The sequence below is a fragment of the Colias eurytheme genome, chromosome 17 (assembly GCF_061535395.1).
Source record: "Colias eurytheme isolate Ceu_HAF_F1 chromosome 17, ilColEury1 Martin Lab GWU primary, whole genome shotgun sequence".
In the NCBI taxonomy this organism is placed as follows: Eukaryota; Metazoa; Arthropoda; class Insecta; order Lepidoptera; family Pieridae; genus Colias; species Colias eurytheme.
In genome coordinates this window covers 6255402-6281535 of record NC_142996.1, presented here as the reverse complement: position 1 = coordinate 6281535, position 26134 = coordinate 6255402, and the positions used below count along the sequence as shown (strand labels likewise).

The following is a 26134-nucleotide window of genomic DNA, read 5'->3' as shown; positions in this document are numbered from 1 at the left end:
GTTATTTACCTAACTAATCAAGTAAATAAACGTTTAACATAATACGGTACACGATAGATAAATACATATTATAATATAAACAACAACTATTTAAACACAGCGTTGTAGACAATATCTACATTCAGATAAGACTATAAAATCCGAAGCTAGATTATGTTTAAGATATCAATTCGCAATGTTAATGACCCATGCAAGGCCAAAGCCCTTCTCGGATAAAACTATAAAACCTTTTAGTAATGTAGACTTCGATTCACTTCGCAACAAAATAATCGATATCGCGTATCTTTATGACAATCGAGTACCGCACTTTTACTTATAAAATAAAATATTATAATAGATCCAGCGAGCGACGACGAAGCCGATACTAATTGTGCAAAAATGTTCGTGTGAGTGTTTCTTTGTGACTATAAGATAAAAGGCAAATATCAAAATGGGAAGCGGGAAGTTTGGGTTCAACGGCAAAAAGGACAAAGTGAACGTGACAGATGGTAATAAGACTGAGTTTAGTGTTAAGGAGAAATGTCAAAAGCTACGTAAGAAACTGAGAAAGACTGAATTACAGAAGACTGAGGACAGTACAAAGGAGAAGACGATATGGTGGAATCAATGCAGCGGTTGTGAGTAAATGTTTATGCTGTTTTTTTTAAGGAACATGTTTTTGATTTAAAAATTCTCACAATATTTTTTCTCAATGACACACGTGACATAGGTGCCGTGTTTTATTTTTATTTTTATTGCGCTGGATGCTGTTGGAGTACAAATAAACAATATTGTATTCGTTGGATCTATTCTGGATCGATACGGTACGAATAAAAAACCTATAAATTAGAAGTACATTCTTCTAGGTCATCTTCGACGTTTTATTAGATATTCAGTTGTATTGAGAACATTTATAATTACTTATGAACTCTTTTTTAAAGATTTAAAGTCATCTATATAAATACAGCTTATATAAGTGACGGCCATGTTTTTTTTTGTTGAATGAACAACTCAGCCGGTGCATCTTTTTTTAACGTCCTCTAAAATCTGATTAAGAACTGAGGAACCAAAGAAACTATTGTTCGTATTCAAAATATAATAAAAGCGTACTTGCGTTTAACCAGCCGTCCCTTCAAGGGCCGTCCGGCTAGTTACGCTCTTTGAATTTACAATGAAGGGAAATTAGAGCAACCAAGGTTCGAGCTTTTGAAATCAACTGGTACCTCCATCTATTCAAAGACAAGGTGTCGAGGCCAATAATGCGACCTTAAACACCGCCTTCAAATTATATGTGGGCCCTTCTAAACATCTATTCGTTTATTTCGACATTGACTTTCGCGACCCACAACCCTGTCCCTAATTTTATGGCACAATTTCGATATGTGAGAGTCATGATTACGGTTGCATCAGAAATCATGATATGACTGTTTATTAAAAGCGAGCATCGTGCGATCGATCTAGAGAATTCCATGATTCTCATAGGTTTCTTTTGTTTTCACCGAGTGCAGTCTATATTTCGCTAGAAAAGTATGTCAGTGGAAAGCGCGAGAGACTCCCGAGAAATCTACACGTCAGTGCGATGCCGTTGCACGCCCCCCGGTAACCACTTTCTAAACTAGCTACATAGACGCCAGTTTATAGTCCAGGAACTAAAGTGCATGAAAGTTGAAGTGTTGACATTTCCTTATGCAGATCATAACAATCGCACAAATTGCTGTGTCCACAATGCAACCGAGAGATTACCTATTCAATAATAGTCGAGTGTAATCCACGTTGCCACGTTGGTGCTGTGATTTCACTGAGTTTAAATAGGAAGCTTGATAATGCAGTAATGTGAACCAGTTTACCTCTGAAATATTTTTAATGCTTCACTACAAGTTGAGGTTTTTTAATGCGTCATTTTTAGTGTAAAGGTCGATGTGACCAATATAATTATCAGAAACCTGAAAAATGCACACTTACTTTAGGCAATGATTACGACGCTCCTTTAGGTTGTAAATGACAGAGGACATCTATGACTTCCTCATTCATTGGCGTGCATTTAATGTTTATTGCCGGAAGTAATAAAATTTACCGAAATATGATTATATTCGATCATAGATGATAGTTCCGTTTTATAAAAGAAGAACAAATAAAATGTATAGAATAGGTAGGTAATTTAAAACATATTTAACACAGCAGAACATCTTCAATGATGATCTATGATGATTATACCAGAAACCACATACCTAATTATTAACGGAATTATTAAATCATAATACAACATTGTTTTTCCCCGGTTACATGGTTGATACCATTTTACATGAAAGCATCGCCTATCCAGACCCACATTATATTCACCCAGAACCATGAAACACTACATACTTACCTATTCTATAACATCTTATTAACCAGACATTCCAATAACAATTGTTACAGTGAGCGAAATCGACCAGTACCTATGGATGGTGGGTGGATCAGCAGGGGCGCTGGCCCTCACAGGCGTGGCAGCTGCTTCTGCGTTCTACCTGACCACACGGCCAAAGCCCGAGAAGCCACTCGTCACATTACATGAACAGAGCCTGCTTGAACCTGTGAGTATACTTTTTATAAAAAAGTAGGAATTAGTAGTGATATGATGTTAACTCTCCTTTTTTAGTAAGATAAGGAAACAGGTTTTTTGGTTACAGTTGCAATGTAAAAACCTTATTAGTATAAAGTTTGAATAAATTATTTTAACATCATTGTAATTTTTACTCTTTTTTGTTTGATTGAAAACGCATAATTTACCGAAATATACGAAAATTCGGACTATTTTGGTGATAAGACGTTGAGTAATTGCCTATATAGACAAGCGACGGAGATTATATTTAGAGTTCGTGACCGATAAAATTATTTTATTTTGCATTCGCGATTTCCTAATAAAATGATAAGATTGATAAATTATTATTATTTAAATGCCTACCATAGCACATGCGGTAGATATATTTTTAGAATAGAATTTATTCGTAGTTCATAAACTCATCAAATTTTTTACATAATTACCACAATAGGTCAATGATCGACGTTCTCCTATGACCTAGGGTATGCAAAATGCAAATGCAACATCACGAATGATAAAACAGACTCCTTATAACTGTGTACCAAAGTTCAAGATGTCCACAGCAAACCGCGACTCTCACACTTGGCAGTGCGCATCTTCGAGCGATATTTTTAACTCATTGTACGAAGAGCTACCCTGCTCGATGCTCTCACGCCAGTCCCAAGAGCTCTGTAGCGAAAGTGACACTGGAGAATCCCTTGTTACCGTAATTCAGTGAAATTTAAGTACTTTTGTTTGTGAAAAGTAAACGCTATAAGACGCTGGTGGCGAGTTCGCAAGTCGTTCACGTGATACGCTATGCGCTCCGACGGTTGCGCAATGAAGTGATGAAGATTTGATTTTGAGTGGCCATTCAGTACCTAGTGTGATAGATTGGTTTGTGAAAATGACGTGTTGTAACTGCTGTGTCGGCGTCGCTCCAATCCGACCACCGATAAATCTTGCGGATCAGTCGGATTCTGTTAAAGTGAGTTTAAGTAAACTTTATTAATTTGAGGACTTAGAAACTGAGTAGGATTATGATTAATGTTGAAATTGATAGTGAAAGTTATTATTTAATGTAGGTCGGTATATGTATCCTGAAATATAAAGGCGAAATTACGTTAGTTGGCAGACATCAACGTTCATAGTAGAGGCTGATCAATGATGAACCAATGACGAGTTGGAAATAGCTGTCTGTGGTGCTTTCTAGATAGTTTTTAAATGTTGAGACATATGTGCGTATACAGATTTATTTGTGGAATAAATGTAATGAATACGATGAGAATATATCTTATGACTAAAAGGTTAAATATTCTAGCATCCTTAGGTAAAAAGAAGCATTTAATTCGAGCGGCTAAAAGTATAGAAGATAATTCAGATTAAAGCTCTGTAAATTGGTTTGTTTTTTATTGTTAATTAGTAAACGCCAAGAATACATACGCACCTGTTGACGAATATTTTATTAGAATTAGATCTTACATTTCTACAGACTGCACTATATACTTATATCACATGAGTACGTCTTTCTACTCATGTGCTTATATGACCCAAAAATCTTGTACAACGAATAAAAGTCGGAACAAATTGCCACTGATATTATTTCCTAAAGCTGAATTAAATTATTAGTACGAGTAGTATGAGAATTTCATTTGGGCTATTTTAATATTTATTTGAAATATGTTCAGACTTTGATATTAATTTTCCAAATTTCATTTTTTGAAACTGAAAGCGATAACTTAAAATCAGGAAGGTGCGTTAAATTTAATTACTATCGTAATAAGGGACCAGAAAAATGATATGTATTACTTCCGAGGACAGTTCGAGGAATGTTCCTAAATACATAATTAGAAGTTGTCCAAGTTGAAATAAGTATTTAGTTATTGTAGAATACATCCTTCATCATCAATTGAAGCACTTTATGCCTCTTATAACGAATGTTTGACATTACATGGGTACATCCCGTGCGTTTGTTTGTTTTCTTTACCGTGAATTATGTACTATATAATGGGAATTTCATTGAGTGAATTTCAAACAAACATTTCGTAAAATTTATGTGAAACGGCTCGGTTTTATGCACTTGTAACTGTTCATATAATGAAGGTTACAATATATAACAGTATTTCACGTTAATATTATTCAAAATAAAGCAATTCTGCGGATTTTTATAGCGAAACGCCTATTGAAATAAATTCCAAGGTCCTTCATATGGCGAATCTGAACATTCCGCTTAATTATCATAAAATAAAACACATTATTAATAGAGTGGGAAATTTTATGGTAGACAAAACATCTTTATGTCCCCCCGCCCACGACGGCTTTGTGAGAGCCGAAAAAAATGTGTGTGTTCCAATTTACATATTTCAAAATACACATTTTAAGGAAGATTAAAAATAGTATTACAAATATGAAAATATACTTACTAAATTTAATTGCTAGTTTACTCCTTTCTTTTCTTCTACGGAGTAATAAGAAGAATTTGTACGTCTATCAAATCTTCTCGACAAGCTGGCAATTGTGACGCTTTTATTTTTAAACAAATATGAAATAAATGAAAAGAAAAAAACACATTACGTAGGTAAATTTATTGTGCTAAATCGCTATCAAAGAAACTACCTTGATACCTTACATTACATTAAAAACATTTTAAATATTTGGCACACCGTTCAAGCTGTCACGAGACAAACAAAAATTATACTATTTGCTAGTATGTCTTAGGGCGTTTGTCCACTACAAGGAATTTTACGGTCCGGCATTCCGATTTTTTACGGTCCGGTATGGCACGCCATTAATCTATATACTAGCTTGTGCACTATACGTAATTTTACTGTCCGACATTTTACTTTTCCCTATTCCGGATGGTTTTTTGTGTCTACGAGTCGCTGTAGGTATAATTGTTTTCGAATGCCCACTTGCTTGGATTTTACTGTTTTTACTGCATATGCCAATTGAAAGCAAGCTCTTGTTTTACTTTCTTTTAGTTGGCAATGAGATTTGAGAAGTCGGTATTGTTATTTTATATACATTGACCAAGCATTGACCTATAATTATTATCTAAGTAAGTGTTGGTAAGTTAAAGTTCAAGTGGGAATAGCTTTAGCTCCTCGTCACCGATTAAAATAAATAAGTGAAACACGCATTTTAAATCTCTTACGGAACTTTACTTTTTATTATAACGAAGTAATATAATATTTCACCTTCTATATTTTTAATCGTTTCTTGTAAAATGCAAAAACAATCATTTATGATAGCATTATACCGCCAAACTTCCTTGAACTGTACCGCACTGATCCGAGTAAAGACGGACAGGTGCACAAGCAATTCATCGGTTTTTTCATGCCACACCGGACCGTAAAAAATCGGAATGCCGGACAGTAAAATTCCTTGTAGTGCACAAGCGCCCTTACTTTCATTTGAAAATGAATCACGCGGAATCACACCAAACGTTGTAGGACATTTTCGCAATGTTCGAGAATACTCGTACATTCAAATTAGGATCTTAAACATAGTTTAAATAATAATGAATATTATTTGCTGTAAAAAAAGATATATCATTATTTTGTCATACTGAAAAGCACTGAAAAGTAAACAAAAATTAAATACGTATATTCAGAATATGTTCTCTTTTATATTTTACTGATAATAAATCTGAAAAAGGTGCCGACGTTGATAAGTTGGATGTGAAATTAACACGTTATAATAAAATAATAAGTGTTTAACAAAGTTCTTCCTATTTATATTTTCAGTGAATGCATAAAAGTAATATAAATTTATTTTTTGATGATTAATGCGATACGCTTACACCGTATACGCGTCATGAAAATAGTTGTAAAACGAAAATATGTTTATTTTTTACATTACAAGTGGTAAACATTATATTTACGTCACACTTGAGTTTTGATACTAATTTTCGCATTAAGTGACATATCACACTAGCGGATTGCGAGCGGTTTCAAAGCGGAGCGGGTGCGCAACGAATACGTTGCGGGCGCGCAACGAACACGCCGCGGTTGCGCAGCGAATTCGTTGCGGACGCGTCATTTTGTATACTCTCGCACAAAAGCCAGCCCTTCCGCCTTGCCTAACTTCCATTCAATATTTCCATCGTTTCTGTAGCACTCAATTTTTTAACCGTACTGTGGAAATGCACTTACTTAACAGTTAACTAAAGATGTAATAACAACTGGAGTTGTTAAAAAAAGGTGCTATAAAATTGAATTACTAGGACTTTTAGAATGTACCATACATTCCAAAAGTATGTAACGACTGACCAGTATAATCTCTCCCATAGCAACGTATGTTATAAAGAGATTTTGTGAACCTAATTATGAGCAAAGTGATAGTGAGTTGCTGGTTGCTTGATAAAATTTTCTATTCACTGCTATTTATCTAATAATAAGATAGCCCTGTTTTAGTTAAGGAGCTTTAACATTTATTTCACTAATGAACTTTCTTAATGAGCAATTAAGTTATCTGATTGCATTTCGACCAAGATTTAATAGATAAAACAATACCCTAAACATTAACATGTTATGAAACTCGTAAAAAATAATGATCTCATAATTATTATACTATCACAAGTTATAAGTAACAACCAGCACGGATTCCATTTTGTTAATGAGTGTACATGACTGCGACGTAAACGTTGCGCATCTGCCACGCGTCCGCAACGAATTCGCTGCGCAACCGCAACGTATTCGTTGCGCACCCGCTCCGCTTTGAAACCGCTCGCAATCCGCTAGTGTGATATGTCACTAACAATGTAATAGCGACATAGATTTATCAACAAAAATAAACCGTTTCAAAACATGTTTTTGTCGTATTACTGCTATACTGCTGAGCTGAAAAATAGCATGCTTAATTTTGAAACGAGTGTGTTTCGTGTTATTTCTCGTAATTTATTTATGCAAAATGCACTAGCGATCCGCTCCAGTTTTACGTGGTTTATGATTTAGTTACGTGTTTATTTTACGTATGATTAAATATTTTTTCTCGGTCTTTGAAGCAATTTCATAATAGCTGTCTTCTGGTTTATGAAGTAGCGTGTTAAAGAAATAAACACTTTTGATGAATGGTGCTTACATGAAGATATATTTATATTATAACGTTTGTGCACAATAAACAATCTGAATGTATGAAACAACATACATTGATGATTGTTTTAATTAAAGAAACCTTCAAACAGAATCACAGTTAATTACGGTCGTTGTTGTGAGGTAAAGAACACATAAATACATAGAATGTAATATAAAAAAATATATTCTCGTTTATTATTTAATAAATTTCTTCTTGCTTTTAGAATCTGCAGTAATTATTCTTTGACATTGAACTAAAAATTGTTTTTCATAACGTCTACGCAGGAACTACGCAACTGCTACGAATTTCATAAAGATTGAGCTTAAGAGTTCTAAAATTAATTATTATTAATGGTCTCCAACTTTGTTTGTTTTTCTATCTAACTATATTATAAAGTATATTTAATTAGGGAAAACTAGGAAAGCTAGGAAAACTAGGAATATTTTTTTTTCATGTCTTTTAATGATTGTTTTTGACGTGACTGTTACCTTATTGTATCCAATATGAACATAGTACCTTCCTCCAAAAAATATTGAAATATGTTGTCGTTTATTTTAGACACTTTTTACTTAGTAAGTATTAAGAATTAATATCAATATTAATGTAGCATTGCCTAGTTAAATAAACGAGAGGATGATTAAAATATGTATTACTTAATTCACAAATAAAAATTAATAAGCACTTTGTTTTAACAACCAATTACCGTATCTTAACTCACTTTTGCGTGATTGATATTGCTCAAATAGTAATTACAAAGTGTTCTTTAGTTGAGAGCACTTTATGATACAGTCGTGTTTACTACCGGCTCGTCATAACGTTAATATTCTTAATGAATTATGCGGAAACCGTGCGCTCGCCAAGTCGCCACAATGTCAAGTATTTCTGTGATAGTATTTAATAAGTTCCCATTCCATATGTTTATGCTTGGCTTCATGACTTTCAATTTGTTTAATATGAACGGTTGTATGAGCGTTTTAATAGCATATTGCAATGAAATTCAGTTTAAAGTACGCATTTACAGGACTTTGACTCATATTATGTTATGAATATTATAATTTACAATTTGAAAATATTATATATTAACCTTAATGATAATAGTGTGTTTACTGTAATATATTTTCAAAAACTAAAATAGTAATAAGAATTATTACAAATGTGCAGTATTCGGAGCCATTTAAAATCAATTTAGCTAATTCTTTACGAAAAATTTTTTAATTTTCTTCTTCACACAAGAGTTCGATTGGAGTTATGAATCGTATACAAAATACATAGTTAAAATATACGGGGTTAATCAACCCACATTATTATTAATATTCATATTTATGTTATTACCTACGTATTAATTTGATATCCGTTATTACCACAAAACACCTTTTGTCATATTATGCTCCTATAAAAGTAAATGTACCTACTATAAAGGCTTATCACCAGTAGAGGGCACACGTTTCAGGGGATTATGGTTAAAATTTATTGAATAGCATTGAGCATCATATTGTAAGTGAAAGTGTTGAAAATTTAATGTGGCTTGTGCATATGAACGTTTTAATATCGTTACCGATAGCAATATGTTTCATTCAAGATTTTAGCATCTCATTCAATCGAAGCTAATGTCTTACACTTTACGTCTTTTCAGCTCTATTTAGGGTATTTTTATATAAAAAATATTTGATATACCTAATGATTATTCATTATAGTAATAAACAGCTTCGTATTAATTTATTTTATACTATCTTTCCGCCCGCGGATTCACCCGCGTTTTCAAAGAAAAACCCGTATAGTTCCCGTTGCCGTGGGATTTTCGGGATAAAACCTATCCTATGTGTTAACCCTCTATATGTGTGCCAAATTTAATTGTAATCGGTTCAGTATTATTTGCGTGAAAGAGTAACAAACATACATACACATACCTACATCCATCGTCACATACTTTCGCATTTATAATATTAGTAGGTTAGGATCTTATTCGATCGAAATGAATGTGTTATCCTTTATATTCAGCTCTATTTTAGGCAGTTTTATATAAATTATTTGATAGACCTAATAATTATTATAGTAATAAACAGTTTCGCATTAATTTAATTTATATACCTAGTTTGTAATAAATTAACTAACTGACAAGTAATCAACTTCAAATCATTCGTTATGAGTGTAAACAATTTTTACGTCCCGAAAACAATTTTCCATTGATTTTCTCGCCGTAAATATTTCAACGATTCGTGAGGGCTACTGTGGACGGATCAAACAGTAATGAATATATAAATAGTGAAGACAGCGTGTGTGTTATGTCACCGAGGTTTTGTTATAAATAAATACGCGGTCGTGTGACCGCACGACTGTCCGAACATAATTTAACAGTTTCTTGTTTCCTATCAGCTTGGCCTTTGCGTTCAAGGGACTACTGGAGAATTATCGAATTTATATATAGTAGAAGGTACATATTATATCAGTTGAAGGTGCTCGAAAGATTCGTAACATTCTTCTTTATATAAATCAGTCCCCTGTCTGCTCTATCAGAAATACAGTGCCGGGAAAAATTATTGCTATTAGCTTTCATAAATTCTAAATTGCTGTGGATAATTTATAGGTACTTATTTGATTCAGTTTATTCATCGCAATGTTTTCGAGGAATGAGCTTTAGTTACGATGTAAGTTACATTGGTTTACTACTTGCAATACGTGATATCCGTCACGTCGTACTAGCAGCTTTGTTGAACGGTTTTTTGACTGCAGATATGCAATCTCTCGTCATTCAAGGTCATATTTTCTTGTTACAAGTTAATGTTCATACTGAAATCTCCAGTCATCCAGTGTATTAGATATAAGCTTCTTGGTGTATACTGTATCACTGTACAAGGTAATATAGATATACTGGTCTAATTTTGAATTTCTATATTGTAGTTGCTGATTATGTAAAAAACGCATAGTAGCAAAAGTATTCACATCCACTGCCAAAAATGAGTAAGTCACTTGTCAAGACGCGACATGGTATGAAAAAAAGACGACAGAAGCTTGTCAGTTATATATGAGAATCGTCTAAAAGTAATATTAATGTAAGATTTTGCAGTATAACAAACTGTGCTTTTAATACTTATATTTCTTAATCTCTTGTAACACTAATATGTTTCCTGTCTAAAAAACCGTTTATACAATCTTTAAAAGAAACCAAAAGGCAAGCGCTTTCAGGTGTACGTTTTTCAATAAAGTTCATATACGTGCTCCATAATGAGTCTTTTATTTATGCATTAACTTTTACCTTCAAAGCAATACTTATTTATACACATTGTAAACTTTTAATTAATTATGTATGACAGGTGAGTCGGAACAACTACACCTACCTATGAAACGTTTAAGTCGCACCCCTTGGACCGTAAAAATCGATCATCGGTCTCGTATTCGCATGGAAAGTCCGAAATACGCTCGTGCGATGTTAACAGATAACATGTATATTGTATACTGTTACATTGTTGCAGAATACAATTTAAATAAAGTAGATGCTCATATTTAATATTATATATTGTAGGTACTGAATGATTTTTCATGCATAGCATGGTCATGAGAATTTAAATCATTGATTCCGTGATTATATTTTCCTACTTAATGTTTATTTTATGGTTTAAATAGCATTTTTACACGCACATACATTCCAGTTTGGGTTACAAACGAGTTGTTGGTAATTATTGAAAATCTGACTATAACGCCAGTGGACTGACACCTCGGGCAAGGTTACCCCAATTTTTTGTATGTTTTGTTGTGAAATTCAGTGGAAGTTTTCGTTTAGTGATGGCAAATATTTTCACTGAACTTACAAATATATCTGGTTACTCTACACTTATGCCATTGGGGAATATGGTTTATGCTTTATTAGATAGGTTGTGAAACTATTATTAATATTAAAATGTTGTTACATTAAAAAATATTCTAAAAAATGCAAATGCCATTGACCTGTTCATTTACAATACCGTAGGGCAAGTTGCGGAAATAAAAATTTTCATGTTAACTGAACCGGAGACGTCATTTGATGCACATCGGAGATTAAATGTGTTTTTAAGCAAAATATAAAATCTGTCTCTTTATATAATATCAAAAAGGTTAATTCGAAATAATACGTTATTAGCATACAAAACATCAGAACCTGTAGAATATTACTGATTCGATCAATAATGTAAGCTTCTATAATGTAAGTGTTAGATGGTGTTAGTCGAAAGCTATTTGCCTTTGTGTACAATATGAATAGGTACCTCACATTATTACACCTTACTACATACTTTAACGTTGGATTGTATCGCAAAGGTATTATAATTTCATCATTTTCAAAAACTCTATATTTAATGTATTCATGTACACAGCGTTGTTCGCATTATTACCACGTAAAAAGATTACAACTGATTACTGTTTTAGCTCGTTAGTAAGATTCGCTTCAGAACAACGACCTCTAGTAACCGAGTGACATGTATCATGATTCATGATGTATACTGTTGTATGTGAAATTTTAATAAAGGTATATGCATGATGCACTGCGTTGATATAATTGTTATAATGTTTGTTAGGTATACCTAGAGTCTTCTGCGTTTAATGTAATGATGGTACAACATTATTGTCGAACTAAGTAGTTATGTATTTATTTAAAAGAGTCATTTCTTTATTGGTATAGTTTTTTATTCTATGATCGTTAGGTAGAAACAATTTCTATTCAAATCTCCTTGATTAATTAAATTATTGTCTCTCTTTTCTTATGTAAATTTATTCTTATTTCCAGGGTCCAGAACTTGTACGTGTATCAAAATTCTACAAAGAAGCGAAAAACGGTCGGTTTCTTCGATATCTGCACGACGACACGCGCACCTTGTATGAGACTTTCCGCAGAGGTGTCAAGGAATCAAGTGAGTTGAGATTTCTCAAAGCAATAATACGTTTCCCTGTGATTGCTGGATGTATATTTTATATTCCCAGTTATGATTTAGATTCAATAATGGTTTAGCATTAACATTCAAACTTTTCCCTCGGCAATACCCGCCATATAACAGCTAAATACTTTGTACTATTGAATGCAAACATACAACAATACCCGATTGACTATAGTTTACGTAGAAATAAAATGTTAATTTAAATCTTAATAGCCTTAGAGGCTCTATTGTACGTCAATCCCAACACTAGGTATCCAATCAACGCACGAACGGCTTCAAAGCTATTCTTTAGTTGTCCTTATTTTGCTACGTGTTTCCGTTCCCCTGCGATAAACGCGATAATGAGACCTAAAAGAGCAGTAACGTCGCTCTTTAACTTGTTTACACGGGACACATGCATGTAATTAACTCGGCAACTAGAATTATTGCACGGCTAGTAATAGACAGCTGCTGCGGTCGAACATTATGCATCTTGATGCCATAATTATTTTCACTGAAAGAGTCATAAAGTCGTCCCATATATGCGGAATATTCCGAGGACGGCCTTGCCAACTTTTACTAGATTTAACGATGATAAATTGGCAGAGTATTTATATATACTTCATGGTCACACTTTGATTGATGTGCTTTTTTCTTTCTGCTTTTTAATGAAGATAATGGCAATTGTCTCGGTTGGCGTGAGGGACCAAATAAGCCGTACGTGTGGCAGACTTACAATGAAACCCTGCTGCGAGCGAAAAACTTCGGTTCGGGCCTTATATGCCAAGGTGTACCTCCGGGCCAGGGCACTTTTGTCGGTGAGTGACTCGACACTATTATTACTGTTCTTTTGTGCGATATTAAAATACGTTGTGATAATATTTTCAATGAAATTGACGTTTATTGCCCACGATATTTTCCAATATTAACCGTTCATTGCCATGTGGGTGCGATGTTTTACGGTATTTATGGTTTGTTTTTGTTTTCAGGTATATACGCCCAAAATTGTCCAGAATGGATCATGACAGAACAGGCTGCTTACTGCTATTCAATGATCATAGTACCGTTATACGATACACTAGGAGCCAACGCATGTGCCTTCATTATTAATCAAAGTAAGTATTTTTGATACAATAATTTACAATGATTTTAATATATTATGTCCAGAATAATAAATATATTTTAAAGTTTGATTAATTGTAATCATATCAAATTACATATGATATAAAATAAAACTTTAGTGTAGACTAAAAAAATGTATTCTGTAGAATAGTAGCAATCGGAAATAATAATATATCACTCGTGTATTTCAGCTGAAATGTCAATAGTTGTATGTGAAGACGACAAGAAAGCGAATTTACTACTCGATCAGTCGCCGAAATGCCTCCGCAAGCTGATCACGATAAAGGAAGTGTCGCCGTCAACACACCAAAGAGCACGGAGTCGCGGTGTGGAAATCCTAAAGTTCAGCGATGTGGAAATACTGGGAGCGCAGAAAGATCACCCGTGCATTGTGAGTTGGTGCTTTCAATTTGTTTTAGTTGAGTTTAGTTGAGGCACGAATGTGTAATATTTAATGGGTTAACAGAGTCAGGTTGTTCTCGAGCAAGGGATGGAAAAGTATGCATTGTGTGAACTTTCAAAATGTAAACGTTGTGTAACATTTTAAGGAATGGGTTTATAAAGTTAATAATAATATAATAATAGTATGATAATCTATAAACTGATAGGGTAGTTGCATGAATAACACGACCACTTTTATCACGTGATTATAATCAAAATAGAATTTAAAATTTTAAAGTGAAACTTTTATTACATCGTCTCAAACTTTTTGGTCTGTGTAGCGCATGTCGCGTGTATCGCGGCTGCCGAGTAGGTATACCTACTCGGCAGCCGACCGTCACGCGACATGCGCTACACAAAGCAGTGATCGGAACCGTTCGAACAGTTTCACTTTTACCGTGGTTTCATAAAACCACACAACATTTATTATTTTATTATCTGTTAATTTAATTTCAGCCTCCCCAACCAGAGAGTCTATGCACAATCTGCTACACATCAGGCACAACGGGTATGCCCAAAGGTGTCATGCTAACACATGAGAACGTGGTAGCCTCCCTGTGCAGCGTGACGATGCAGCTCGGCGAGCACCGGCCGACCAAGCACGACGTCATGATCTCCTTCCTGCCACTCGCGCACATGCTCGAGCGGTGTTGTGAGGTAAGAACGTTCTAGAACAAAAAGATAAATGTTAGAAACAAATCCTTGTTCAATACGACAAGTATGTTCTGTCTGTGATAGATATAGAATTAATAATCAAATGGACGATTCAGTTTGAGATAAGAGAATAGGAAAAGAGTAGTTACAGTCAGTGTTATCAATGCAATCGGTACATCTGGTGCAGTTCATAACATGATAAACATTGTGATCATTACCAGTCCACTCAGGAAGTTAGCAATACATCATCCATGTTACCGCGAAGCAAAGACGACATAATATTCTCAATTATATGTAGATTCCCGATGTAATCAATCATTCCATAGAAACTTATCGTCTTTCATAAGTATGACATATAAATTATCCCATAGGCACTACACAATTTAATAAATCTAAGTAACCAGCCGCAAAACCGAATTAGCTTTCTAATGTTGTGACAGTGACTGATGGCGCGCGAGTTTCCCGTTCTGTTAAATAGTTTACGCCTACCCGTTTGTGTTTGTTGTTCCTGTATCACCTAGGAAATCAAACATGCTCTTAACAAATTACCTTAAATCAATTTAAATTGAAAACATTAATATTAAAGGAATGTAATGAATGTTTCAATGTCTTGAAATAGTAAAATCAAGAGCATTGAAACAAATGGTTTGATTTCTTAAATTTCAGAACGCTCTATACATGGTTGGAGGAGCGGTTGGTTTCTACAGCGGGGACATCAGAAGATTGGCAGATGACTTGAGTGCTCTCAAACCAACGATGATGCCAGCAGTACCGAGATTATTAAACAGGCTATATGATAAAGCGCAAAGTGAAATTTCCGGTTCGAAAATTAAGAAACTGCTCTTCAATATGGCTTTGTCAGCAAAGGAATCAGAACTGAAGAGGTAATATATATTATTTTATATTAATACTTAACTATGACTTATCGATTTTGATGTTGCTGTTATCTAGTTTTATTTTTGTTGCAAAATTATAAACTTAGCTAGATATATACGATTTTAACTCCCTATACAATATACATAGTATTTTTTTTATTATTATTGTATCTTGTTATTCTCTGTCTGGTATATATGTACGATAAAGTATAAATAAATAAATAAAATAAATAATTCATACTTCCTTTCACCGTTCGCCAGGGGTATAATCCGGTCAGATTCCGTGTGGGATAAGCTGGTGTTCCGCAAGGTGCGCGAGGGCATGGGCGGCAGACTGCGCATCATGGTGGTCGGCTCTGCGCCGCTAGCAGGCAACGTGCTCACCTTCGCAAGATGCGCGCTTGGATGTTTGGTAATTATAATTCTACTAATATTATAAATGCGAAAGTTTGTTTGTTACTCCTTCACGGAAAAACTGCTGAACCGATTTTCATGAAATCTGGCACATAGAGAGTAACTTTGATTAACACATAGGCAATTTATCAGAACGCTAAGACCAATAGGAGCGGAGCAATGCGTATAACTGCGACAGCTATAACATAAACTAGTATTAAGACTTTGGAATAAACAGCTTGTTCACGTAAAAGTTGCATTTTGGTGATATTGCACGGTGATTTGCACAAGTTTGCACGATGCTTATGTATTTGGTAATTAAATTAGTAAAAAAAATTGTAACACATAGTTTGACGCCGTCACGATGCAGTTTTATTATAATTACTATATTAATTTTATAGTCAAAATGTAGTGAATAGTCATTTCGTGTTACGTTCGTTCAGTTGCAGCATTGTTAGTTTAACAGTCAATTAGAAATAATATGTGCCTTTTATTGGTAGTGAAGGAGAGAAGATTGAGTTCTATAAGGTTAGTATTAACGCGGAAAGAAATTATCAGAAAAAAGTCATGTTATTTTCTATATATTATTACCAATTAATAAACATTCTAACTTCAGGAATCTGGAATACAGTAATAAATGGAATAATTTGAAATCATATTTTCTACATTATTTACTTATTGTCTGTAAAAATGTTTACACGAGTAAATATTGAGTCTTTTGTAGAGCATTTTATAACACATCCCTCATACATTAGCATTCCAACAACTCGAATACGAAAATACCGCACTAATAGACGCATTAACGTCAAAAGTGAAATATCTTATTCAGAAAGATCAAAGTGTATTCGCTAATAGATGCATCAATATTCAATCATCGGCCCTCATACGCGGAACTAGAGTGTAATTTTGGAACAGATTCGTCACTAACGTAGTTCATTTGTATGATATTTTCTATAATAATATTTATTAGGGATGTAACGATACCGATACCGATACCGATATATCGGCCGATATATCGGCAAGCCGATATATCGGTATCGCCGATAATAAATCAACCGATACCGATATTTTTTTATTAAATTCTTTCTTTTCTTTTATGTTTTTGCATTGTATTCATTCATATTGTTTTATTTCTGTTTCTGTAATAGTGTTAAGGAAGAGCGGAACCTCCTGACACAAGCATTTTATTTGCTTACTAAGAGTGTTCCAATCACAAATTTGTTTATGTAAAGGAAACTTATAATAATCATTAACGTGATAACGTTTTTAAAATCGTTTTAGTCGGGTGATATGTTCATAAAATTGTGTCACACCAAAACCTCACGAGCGCGATCGCAGGTATAACGAGAGAGAGACGGACCGATCTCCCGTTTCATCTCGAGCGCTGCCACTGCATTATGTTATCACGTAAACATCTCGATAGTAAACCTACTTTACAAACAACCAATATTTTTGATATCAAATAATTCAAAAATCCGCGCCCAATGAACGATGCGGGAGGCCGCCCGCGCGTGCGCACTTTGTTTTCTGAAAAAACTCTACCAATATAGTAAACTTTTATTTGGTACTGATTGTATGTGTATTACTTAAAGTTTAACTGACTTCGTAAAATAATAATACTAAAATAAATGGTTTTGTTGTTTTTTGATTTGGCATTTTTATTTAAAAGAATACGACTAACAGTTGTCTCTGTTAAATGTTGGTAACTTTTTATGCATAATTCACTATGTATTTATTTTTCTACCAAGCCATCGATATCGGTATCGGTATCGGTATCGCCGATACATTACTACAAATATCGGTATCGGTATCGTATCGGCAAAATCATGTATCGTTACATCCCTAATATTTATGAATACCACCAAGGCTACGTCGAAGTATTTTCGAGTATTCGTCGTTATGTGTTTTATCAGAAAATAACTGGCAATGCTCTTCATTTCCGATGTTTATTTTGGATATGCCAGATACCAGATGTGGCTTATAATTTGTGAATAATATTCAGTGATTCATACTTTAATGCCGTTTTAAATACTAGGAATTTAACTCAATTTGTAAGCTAGAACTGTTGGTTGATAGAATTTCCGCTCTTAAATTTTATAGATTAAAATCCCAATTGAAGGTGGCTTTCAACTTTATAGTTTTGTGTCATATTAATACTCATTACTTAATGGTCTCCTTCATTTTCTACTTTGATCTTGAAATATTTTTGTTATTTATGGTTACAGCAATATTTTCCATATAAAATATATGTATTAATAACATTTGTAGGTAATATGACTCGCGTAATGTGCGTCCTAGTCCTCGATGGTGCTTAAAAGACAATAACAGACAATAATAGAAGCGAAAAGAGCTCAAAACCTATTAAATTTAGCGTTTTCCTTACATTTACCTCTCATAGTCATAATAGCAATATGTAGTTCAATTTTTTTTCAATGGCTTATGAATGATTGTTCCCAGATCGTAGAGGGCTACGGTCAGACGGAGTGCACTGCGCCGGTGACTCTGACGGTACAGGGCGACCATGTGCCGGAGCACGTCGGGCCTCCCGTCGCTTGTTGTAAAGTGAAGGTACGATTAGTTAACATTGCTTTGATATGTGACAGAAAATGCTTCAGCTCAAGGACTGTTTGATGTGTGGACGGTTATTTGTTTATTATACTTTTATTATTCCATATTGTGATGTTTTCTTCTACGACGAAGAACTCAACTGAAATCCAACCACAACCCAAAATAATCGAGATGCTCGGTCTCATATGAAATGTTTTGAATAGTAGACTTAAATAATTAATCTTCTTATAGTCTGTCCACTATAAGAATTGCTTTTTGACAGCTCGACGGGTGGTACCAGAAGTGATGTTCAAAAGATTATCGATTGTGATACCATTTCAATTATAAATTAAAAATATTATCATAAATCGAATCAGGTACGTAAATAATAATTACAACGTAAACGTACTAATAAGATATGTAATAATAAGACCACATATCTATGCATTGTATGTTAAAACTAAACTAAACTAATATTTTATTATTTATTGGTTTCTATCTTACAATTTGGTTGTCTTTACGTTTAAATTATATAACATAATAGAAGAGTTTTTCTGCATCGGATATATTTTACAGAGTATTTCTATCGATTATTATAATCTATCGACCCATCATTGAATAATTCTGTGTAGACATCACTAAGTGGGCGGGACCTGTCCATGAAGAACGATAATTATTTGTATGACATTTAAACATAGACAATACAATCCTTCATAGGCGTGAAGCTGTCAAAAAGCAAATAATATAATGGACAGAGTATAAGACAATAATTTATCAGTGCGAATTGATTAAAAAATGAATTAAAATGTATTTGCTTAGTACACTATAAAGGTAAGTCAGTACTTTGAATTCCATATTAGAACATGGTTAAGTCAAACCGGTAATTCTAGGACCCTTATATTCTAAGAAGACAAAAGTGCTTTTAAAATAAACAAAAGCGAAGCAAGCCAGTAATCAAACCGCGATATTTTGTGAAGGAAACAGTGCTCCTTAACTAACCAATCCCTTCAACCATTTCAGTTAGTGGATGTCCCGGAGATGGAGTATTACGCGGCGCAGGGCCAGGGCGAGATCTGCGTGCAGGGAGCCAACGTCTTCAAGGGGTACTTCAAAGAGCCGGAGAAGACGAGGGAAGTCATCGACCACAACGGGTGGCACCATACGGGCGATATTGGGAAGTGGCTACCTGTGAGTTTCGATTGTTTTATTTATAATGCATATTGTATAGAAACGTGAAAAATACTATAGTGCTGCGTAGATTTATTTTTAATGTTGACAAAACTAGATAGAAGGTATAATAGTATCAATTATTTTTATGGTTAATATTTTCCGTGCGAGTTTGTATTTTACGTTTTATTGGATTTTCACAATGGAATCATATTGTGTGTTTCTAAGATTATATCAAATTCATATTAAGTCGTAAAAACTGCTCCATTATCAACCGAAAGAAGTTGAGAAGGGGCACTTAAGAAAGAAAGAAAACATAGCTACCTAATCTGAAATTACATAATATCACAACAATACATAACCTGCCTATAATATTTATTCTTTAATTAAAACCTTTGTAACTCTTGTATTTATAAACAAGTTGTACTGCTTAGTTCGACCCGCATTGTAACATTACGATAAATTGTTACCTACATAACGATAAAATGCAAATTTCGTTAGCGCCTATTTTATAACATAAAGCTAAAAAGCGAAAATTTTGTGAGCTTTTTATGCAAGCGCTCCAACTACCAAATCATGTTTCTATGCAAGATATTGGCCAAATTGGTTAGTAATACGCTACAAATATCTCCACATACATAATATTTAAGTCGTTTTTAACTTATAATTTACTAGCTGTGGGCTCAGCTAGTACCTAACATGTTTTTACCCGCAGTGTTCCGCTCCTGTTGGTCTTAACGTGATGATGAGCCCTCATCGATAAATGTGCTATCTATCACCGAAAGAATTTTTCCAATCGGACCAGTAGTTCCTGATATTAGCGCGTTCAAACAAACAAACAAACTTTTCAGCTTTATAATATTAGTACAGATTAATGACATACAATTTTTTCTCGTATACCTATAAATAATGAATTAAAATTTCCAAGTTGTGACTGAAAATATTATAATAATAATGAATTCAAATTTCCAAATTCACAGCAATAATTTATATTTTTAGAATGAATAACGCAATCGGCCAATAGCATAATAATTAACAGATATTATCAAATCCACGTGTAAGAAGGCAATACACTTATATCTTATTCTTTAATAATAAAATTAGCAATTTAAATTATACTAACTGCGTCATAAATTACTTCTGCATAATTATATTCGTATTATATTTTCGAATATAATAAGTATTAATAATTACAATCCAATATTTGTGTGTAAACGAACTTTTATGCATTTAAATTTTATTTTAGTCTTTATTTTTTTCCAGAATGGCACGTTAAAGATTATCGACAGAAGAAAACACATTTTCAAACTATCGCAAGGCGAATATATTGTGCCCGAGAAAATAGAAAACATTTACATTAGAAGTCAGTACGTGGAACAAGTTTTCGTACACGGAGAATCTTTGAAGGTAATTTCATGTTTTAATTTATTTACCAATAGATTTTTGGCGGCTTCGTCTGCGTTGTCAAAGAAAAACCCGCATAGTTCCCGTTCTCTTGGGATTTCCTCGATAAACCCTAGCCTATGTAGGTATACTTTCTCAGGTCTCAAGTCATCTCTGTACAAAATTTCATCCAAATTGGTTGAGTGGTTGAGGCGCGTAGAAGAAACAGACAGAGTTTGTACACACACACATAGACTAGTAGTCACATTTGTAATATTAGTTATGATCCAGATGGAAATCATTTGTGTAGCACTAATTTGGCTTCCTACTAATATTATAAATGCGAAAGTTTATGAAGATGTGTAATTGTGTATGTGTGAGTTTGTTACTCATTCACACAAATACTACTGAACCGATTACAATGAAATTTAGCACACATATAGAGGATAACTTAGATTAACACATAGGATATCCCGAAAATCCCACGGGGACGGGAACTATACGGGTTTTTCTTTGAAAACGCGGGCGAAGCCGCGGGCGGAAAGCTAGTAATTCATAAGTGTTACTTTTTAAGTGAAATATGCTTAATACTCTACGAACTCTTATTTGCTTATCAGCTAATAACATTTTGTAAAAACAGCAAAATTATTTTTATATTTACTTAATCTTATGTAATAAAACAACATGTAGTAAACAATAAACACCCATAAAATTTAATGTTTATAGAACCAAGTTTTATGCGTGTATAAATGTGAGTATATAGCGAAATCGAAATAAACATAAATCATTATACTTCACCTCGAAAAAAGCAATAATTTAACGAGAACATAAATCGAGAGCAGCGGATAGTTAATAATCGTAAAAACCAACGTACTTTCATGAAAGCAATATCATGTTTGTTTTATGGCGGTATAAAATCACGCGTGTCGTAAACTTACCAAATAAAACGGTATGAATCAGAAGTCCTTAGAGAAAGGTAATAAATAAACGTAATATAATAATCAATCAAATTCGCCTGTTTATGAGAATGAAGGTAAGGTTATTGATAATACATGAATGTGTGTTATTGAAGTAAATCCTTATCTGTTTAAAATCTTTACAAAATATGATACAAAATTACATCTTAAACCCGGTTTGGAATAACATTTATACACAAAGGTCGTAGAAACAGATTTATTATAAACGATGCCAGAGTTCTGAGTCAGTTATTCTGCATCTCTTAGATATAATGTACATAATACATAATAATATATCGACTTGAGAACCTCCTCAATTGTTTGTTGGTTGAAATGATGTCGGTTAAAAAGTCGGCATTATTGCATTTTGTATTTAAAATTCCCTCACATTTTTTATTGTTATTGTTTTTATTGCAGTCGTGTATCGTAGCGGTGGTTGTTCCTGACGTCGACGTGGTCAAGTGCTGGGCTCTCGAGAACGGTATCAAGGGCACTTTCTCAGCATTATGTGAGAACGAAAAAATAAAGAAGATGATCCTCGAAGACATGCTGCAGTGGGGACGGCAGGCGGGTCTGAAGACATTTGAACAGGTGGGAAAGAGATGAATATAGGGGTTTTCCTCTTTTAAAATTGATGTCTCGTATACAATGGTATTGACCATGACGTGTTTAGAAAGTGATATATATGGAAGTTAGTGTTGTTTTTGATTAGAAAAATTTGTTGATTTTAATGATATCAAGAAAAGTCAGAAGACTCTTTTATCGATATTTTTGTTCCTACAATTGGAGTAATATTAGGCAGTACTCTTTGATAACAGTAACTTATATTTATTTTATGTTCTTTAATTGTTATAATTATGTCCAAGAAAGCTTTCTTTATAAGTACAAAGCTTTTGCAGTCATCACCTACTGAATTGCAGTGTAGAGCTATGGTAGAGCCGTCACCACCTCTCTTCTATACAAAGAAATAAAAATCAATACTAAATTTGTGTTCATTTTTGTCCAGGTCAAAGACATCTACTTGCATCCGGACCCATTCTCCGTACAGAATGGTCTTCTGACGCCCACACTCAAAGCGAAACGACCTGAAATCAAGAGCTACTTCAAGCCGCAGATCGAGGACATGTACAAACAGCTTGAATAGCTGTAGCTTTTCCTGTAAATAGCATCATTGGAGAAAACAATGATTTACGATGAAATTAGTGTTAAACAGAAGTGACGTTTTGAAGACAGAACATAAATACTAACTTCTAGGAAAGATTAAGAAAAGTGCACGCAAGTGATACAATAATAATTGAATGATTGTAATAATTTTGGATAATAAACAAATTTTTGACAAGAAAGTTCTCATTCGTAATTTATGGCTGCTATCAGTATAATAATGTAGTCAAAATATATAACGATATTACGGTGGTGATAATTTTCAACATTACTTTAAGCAATAAGAAACGAGTTGTTTCTCTGACAGTCAATTATATGATTGCACATTGTATTCGCCTTTATATTATTATAGTTTGACAAATTTCTACTAAATCGTTAGGTAATGTTAAATAGGCGAGCATAGCAATAAACGCATTAATATTAGTAGTTGCATAAATGAAAACAACGCTGACCTTTTGATCTGATACCGTATTCGAGGCTTTCGATTAATAATCACTAAATGAAAATGGTCGTAAATCTTTTGTGATAGCACATCTAGAATTACGCAAGAGAAATGGTTGAGCAAACGCAATTAGTTACTGTCTTGTAAGTGAATGGCTAGGAAATATTTTGCAACACGTTTGAATAATAGTGCCTATTGGTTTTGAAAAGATAGACGAATGGTATAAGTATTATATTGAAAGATTAATATACTTGTTTCTTGACGATCAACTATTTGGTTTTATACCTGAGGTTTTGTTTGACAAGTTGGATCAAACAACACGTTTAAAGTTAACTCATGAATACGTGTGTTTTGTTGTGTGGCTGAAACTATAATGAGCTTACGAGCTGCTATTTCTTTTAAGCAATTGTTTTTTGGTATTACTTGTTTATTTTACAGTTTTGTGTGTTTATGAACTAGAGGATGAATCTCTGTTATGGTGCCTGTTGATAAAAATATTTTTTAATACAAGCCTTTGTGTCTAATTCTGGACGAAGTTTTCTTTCGATTTATGATATTTTTATGAACAGGCCCAGTGTGTTATGTCCATGTTTTACTGCATTAGCGATAGACGATTTCTAATTAGTAAAATCGGTCACACTTGTAGATAATTTTGTACTCTCTATATTTTATTAAGATGATTCAAGCTTTGAGCGAATGTTGCGGATTCATGTTGTCTTTACCAAAATTTTGTTGTTATTGGTGCAAGATGTACTACAATAATTTATTTTTAAATAAAATTCTTGATGAAAATATGGTCATTTTATTTATATGCCCTTAAGTTGCAATCTGTTTAACCAATGTTTATAACAAACTAACTCTACCATTTTTTTATTATTTGTTAAAAATATTGGCTTCATCACTGCTCTATTTAGATTTAGATGAGATATTACCATAAATAAAATGAACCAATAGCAATTATAAATATAGAAATATATCTGAAAAATAGAATTCATGCCATAAAATATAGAGTTCGATCTATGAAGCAAAAATATTTTTTAAAAAGTACGATTTGAGATAATTATGTAAAATACATTTCAAAACGTAGAGGAGGGGGAGAATTATTTGAAACATTTTTCATAATTCCAACTTAAATTGAATTTTAACACAATATTATCTTATTTAATGATTTATTTACAAAATTTTAAACACTATTATCAAGTGTTAGTAAGTTATCTCCTATTCGAACACATTCTTTCTTCATAAAATACTAGCGACCCGCCCCGTCTTCTCACGGGTGCAATGCTGATACTAAATACACTACAGAAAAACTATAAACGTTGCATATAAAAACATAGCGACCCGCACCGGACGGCCGGCCGGTAGGCGGTAAACGCTACGTCCCGCAATTTTTAAATCTGTAATATCTTCGAAAATATTCACTTAAATCATACGGTGTAAAGGGCCATATAGATCATTATTAAATGAACAATGTATTCAAGGTATTTAATTGGTTAAGGATTAATGCTGTATTGGTTAAAATCACTTCGAAAATTAGCCATTATTTGTCGTAAAAAGTAAATGACAAAAAAAAGTTATTGTGGGTTATCCCTAAGAGATAGACATATACTATCGCGGACTTTTCTATAGACCTTTTCAATGTGTATAATACTTAGTACATTATTTTGATAAAACTCGTAGGGTTCAGCCTGCGTTTGCAATGTAAGCGGAAAAAATGTAATTTTTTACGACATCACATTGGAAACGTGGAAAAAAACAGTACTTCTCCACTATTTAATGGATGTTATTATATATATAAACCTTCCACTTGAATCACTCTATCTATTAAAAAAACCGCATCAAAATCCGTTGCGTAGTTTCAAAGATTTAAGCGTACAAAGGGACATAGGGACAGAGAAAGCGACTTTGTTTTATACTATGTAGTGATGATGATCTTAGGTAAGAAATGAGACGCTCTTGAAATTTCATATACACAGACAGAAGTGTTATATTGTATTAGATTATAAAAAACAATTGACAGATTACGCAAGAGGAACTCCACAGCATCCGTCGAACGAGGAAGATGCTATTTGGATAGCCCTCAGAAAATAATCTTCATAATCGACCGCTATTTTCATACCGTGAATCATGCAATCACGATATTGAATAAAATTGTCTTCACCTAGACCTCGGAACGAATATAGGTTAAAGCTTTTTGAAGGTCAACCGAAGTTGACAGTGAACTACGCTAAAATCTAATGTATTTTAGGCAAAACCTTGGTGTTGTAAATGCTCGCACAAGTGTTGCTAAGTTCTTCATCGGGTGAAAATTTAGTCATCAAAATTAAACAGTTTTCTCATTTGAACTTGGTAGCAGCGATTAATCCATACTATAATATTATAAATGCGAAAGTAACTCTGTCTGTCTGTCTGTTACTCAATCACGCCTTAAGTACTGAACCAATTTGCATGAAATTTTGTATAGAGATATTTTGACACCCGAGAAAGGACATAGG

General features: G+C 33.6%; 1 protein-coding gene across 5 annotated transcripts in view; it reads left to right on the top strand.

Annotated features, from left to right (window-relative positions):
* LOC149901267 (long-chain-fatty-acid--CoA ligase 5) overlaps positions 1 to 24431 on the top strand; it is a 47887-nt gene extending 23456 nt beyond the window's left edge. For 2 of the 5 annotated variants that reach the window (XM_090111840.1, XM_090111842.1), the window contains exons 2-15: positions 338 to 617; positions 2398 to 2552; positions 12372 to 12495; positions 13173 to 13316; positions 13488 to 13613; positions 13812 to 14011; positions 14518 to 14718; positions 15382 to 15599; positions 15852 to 16002; positions 18441 to 18551; positions 19551 to 19718; positions 20961 to 21104; positions 22454 to 22627; positions 23043 to 24431. In XM_090111840.1, coding sequence (XP_089967966.1) covers positions 431 to 617; positions 2398 to 2552; positions 12372 to 12495; positions 13173 to 13316; positions 13488 to 13613; positions 13812 to 14011; positions 14518 to 14718; positions 15382 to 15599; positions 15852 to 16002; positions 18441 to 18551; positions 19551 to 19718; positions 20961 to 21104; positions 22454 to 22627; positions 23043 to 23180 — 2241 coding nt within the window. In that variant the 5' untranslated portion in view covers positions 338 to 430 and the 3' untranslated portion in view covers positions 23181 to 24431. Of the gene's footprint in view, positions 1 to 337; positions 618 to 2397; positions 2553 to 3285; positions 3528 to 12371; positions 12496 to 13172; positions 13317 to 13487; positions 13614 to 13811; positions 14012 to 14517; positions 14719 to 15381; positions 15600 to 15851; positions 16003 to 18440; positions 18552 to 19550; positions 19719 to 20960; positions 21105 to 22453; positions 22628 to 23042 lie in introns of those variants that run through there. The other 3 variants (XM_090111843.1, XM_090111844.1, XM_090111845.1) reach the window with 2 other exon arrangements.
* The last annotated feature ends 1703 nt before the right edge of the window (positions 24432 to 26134 follow it).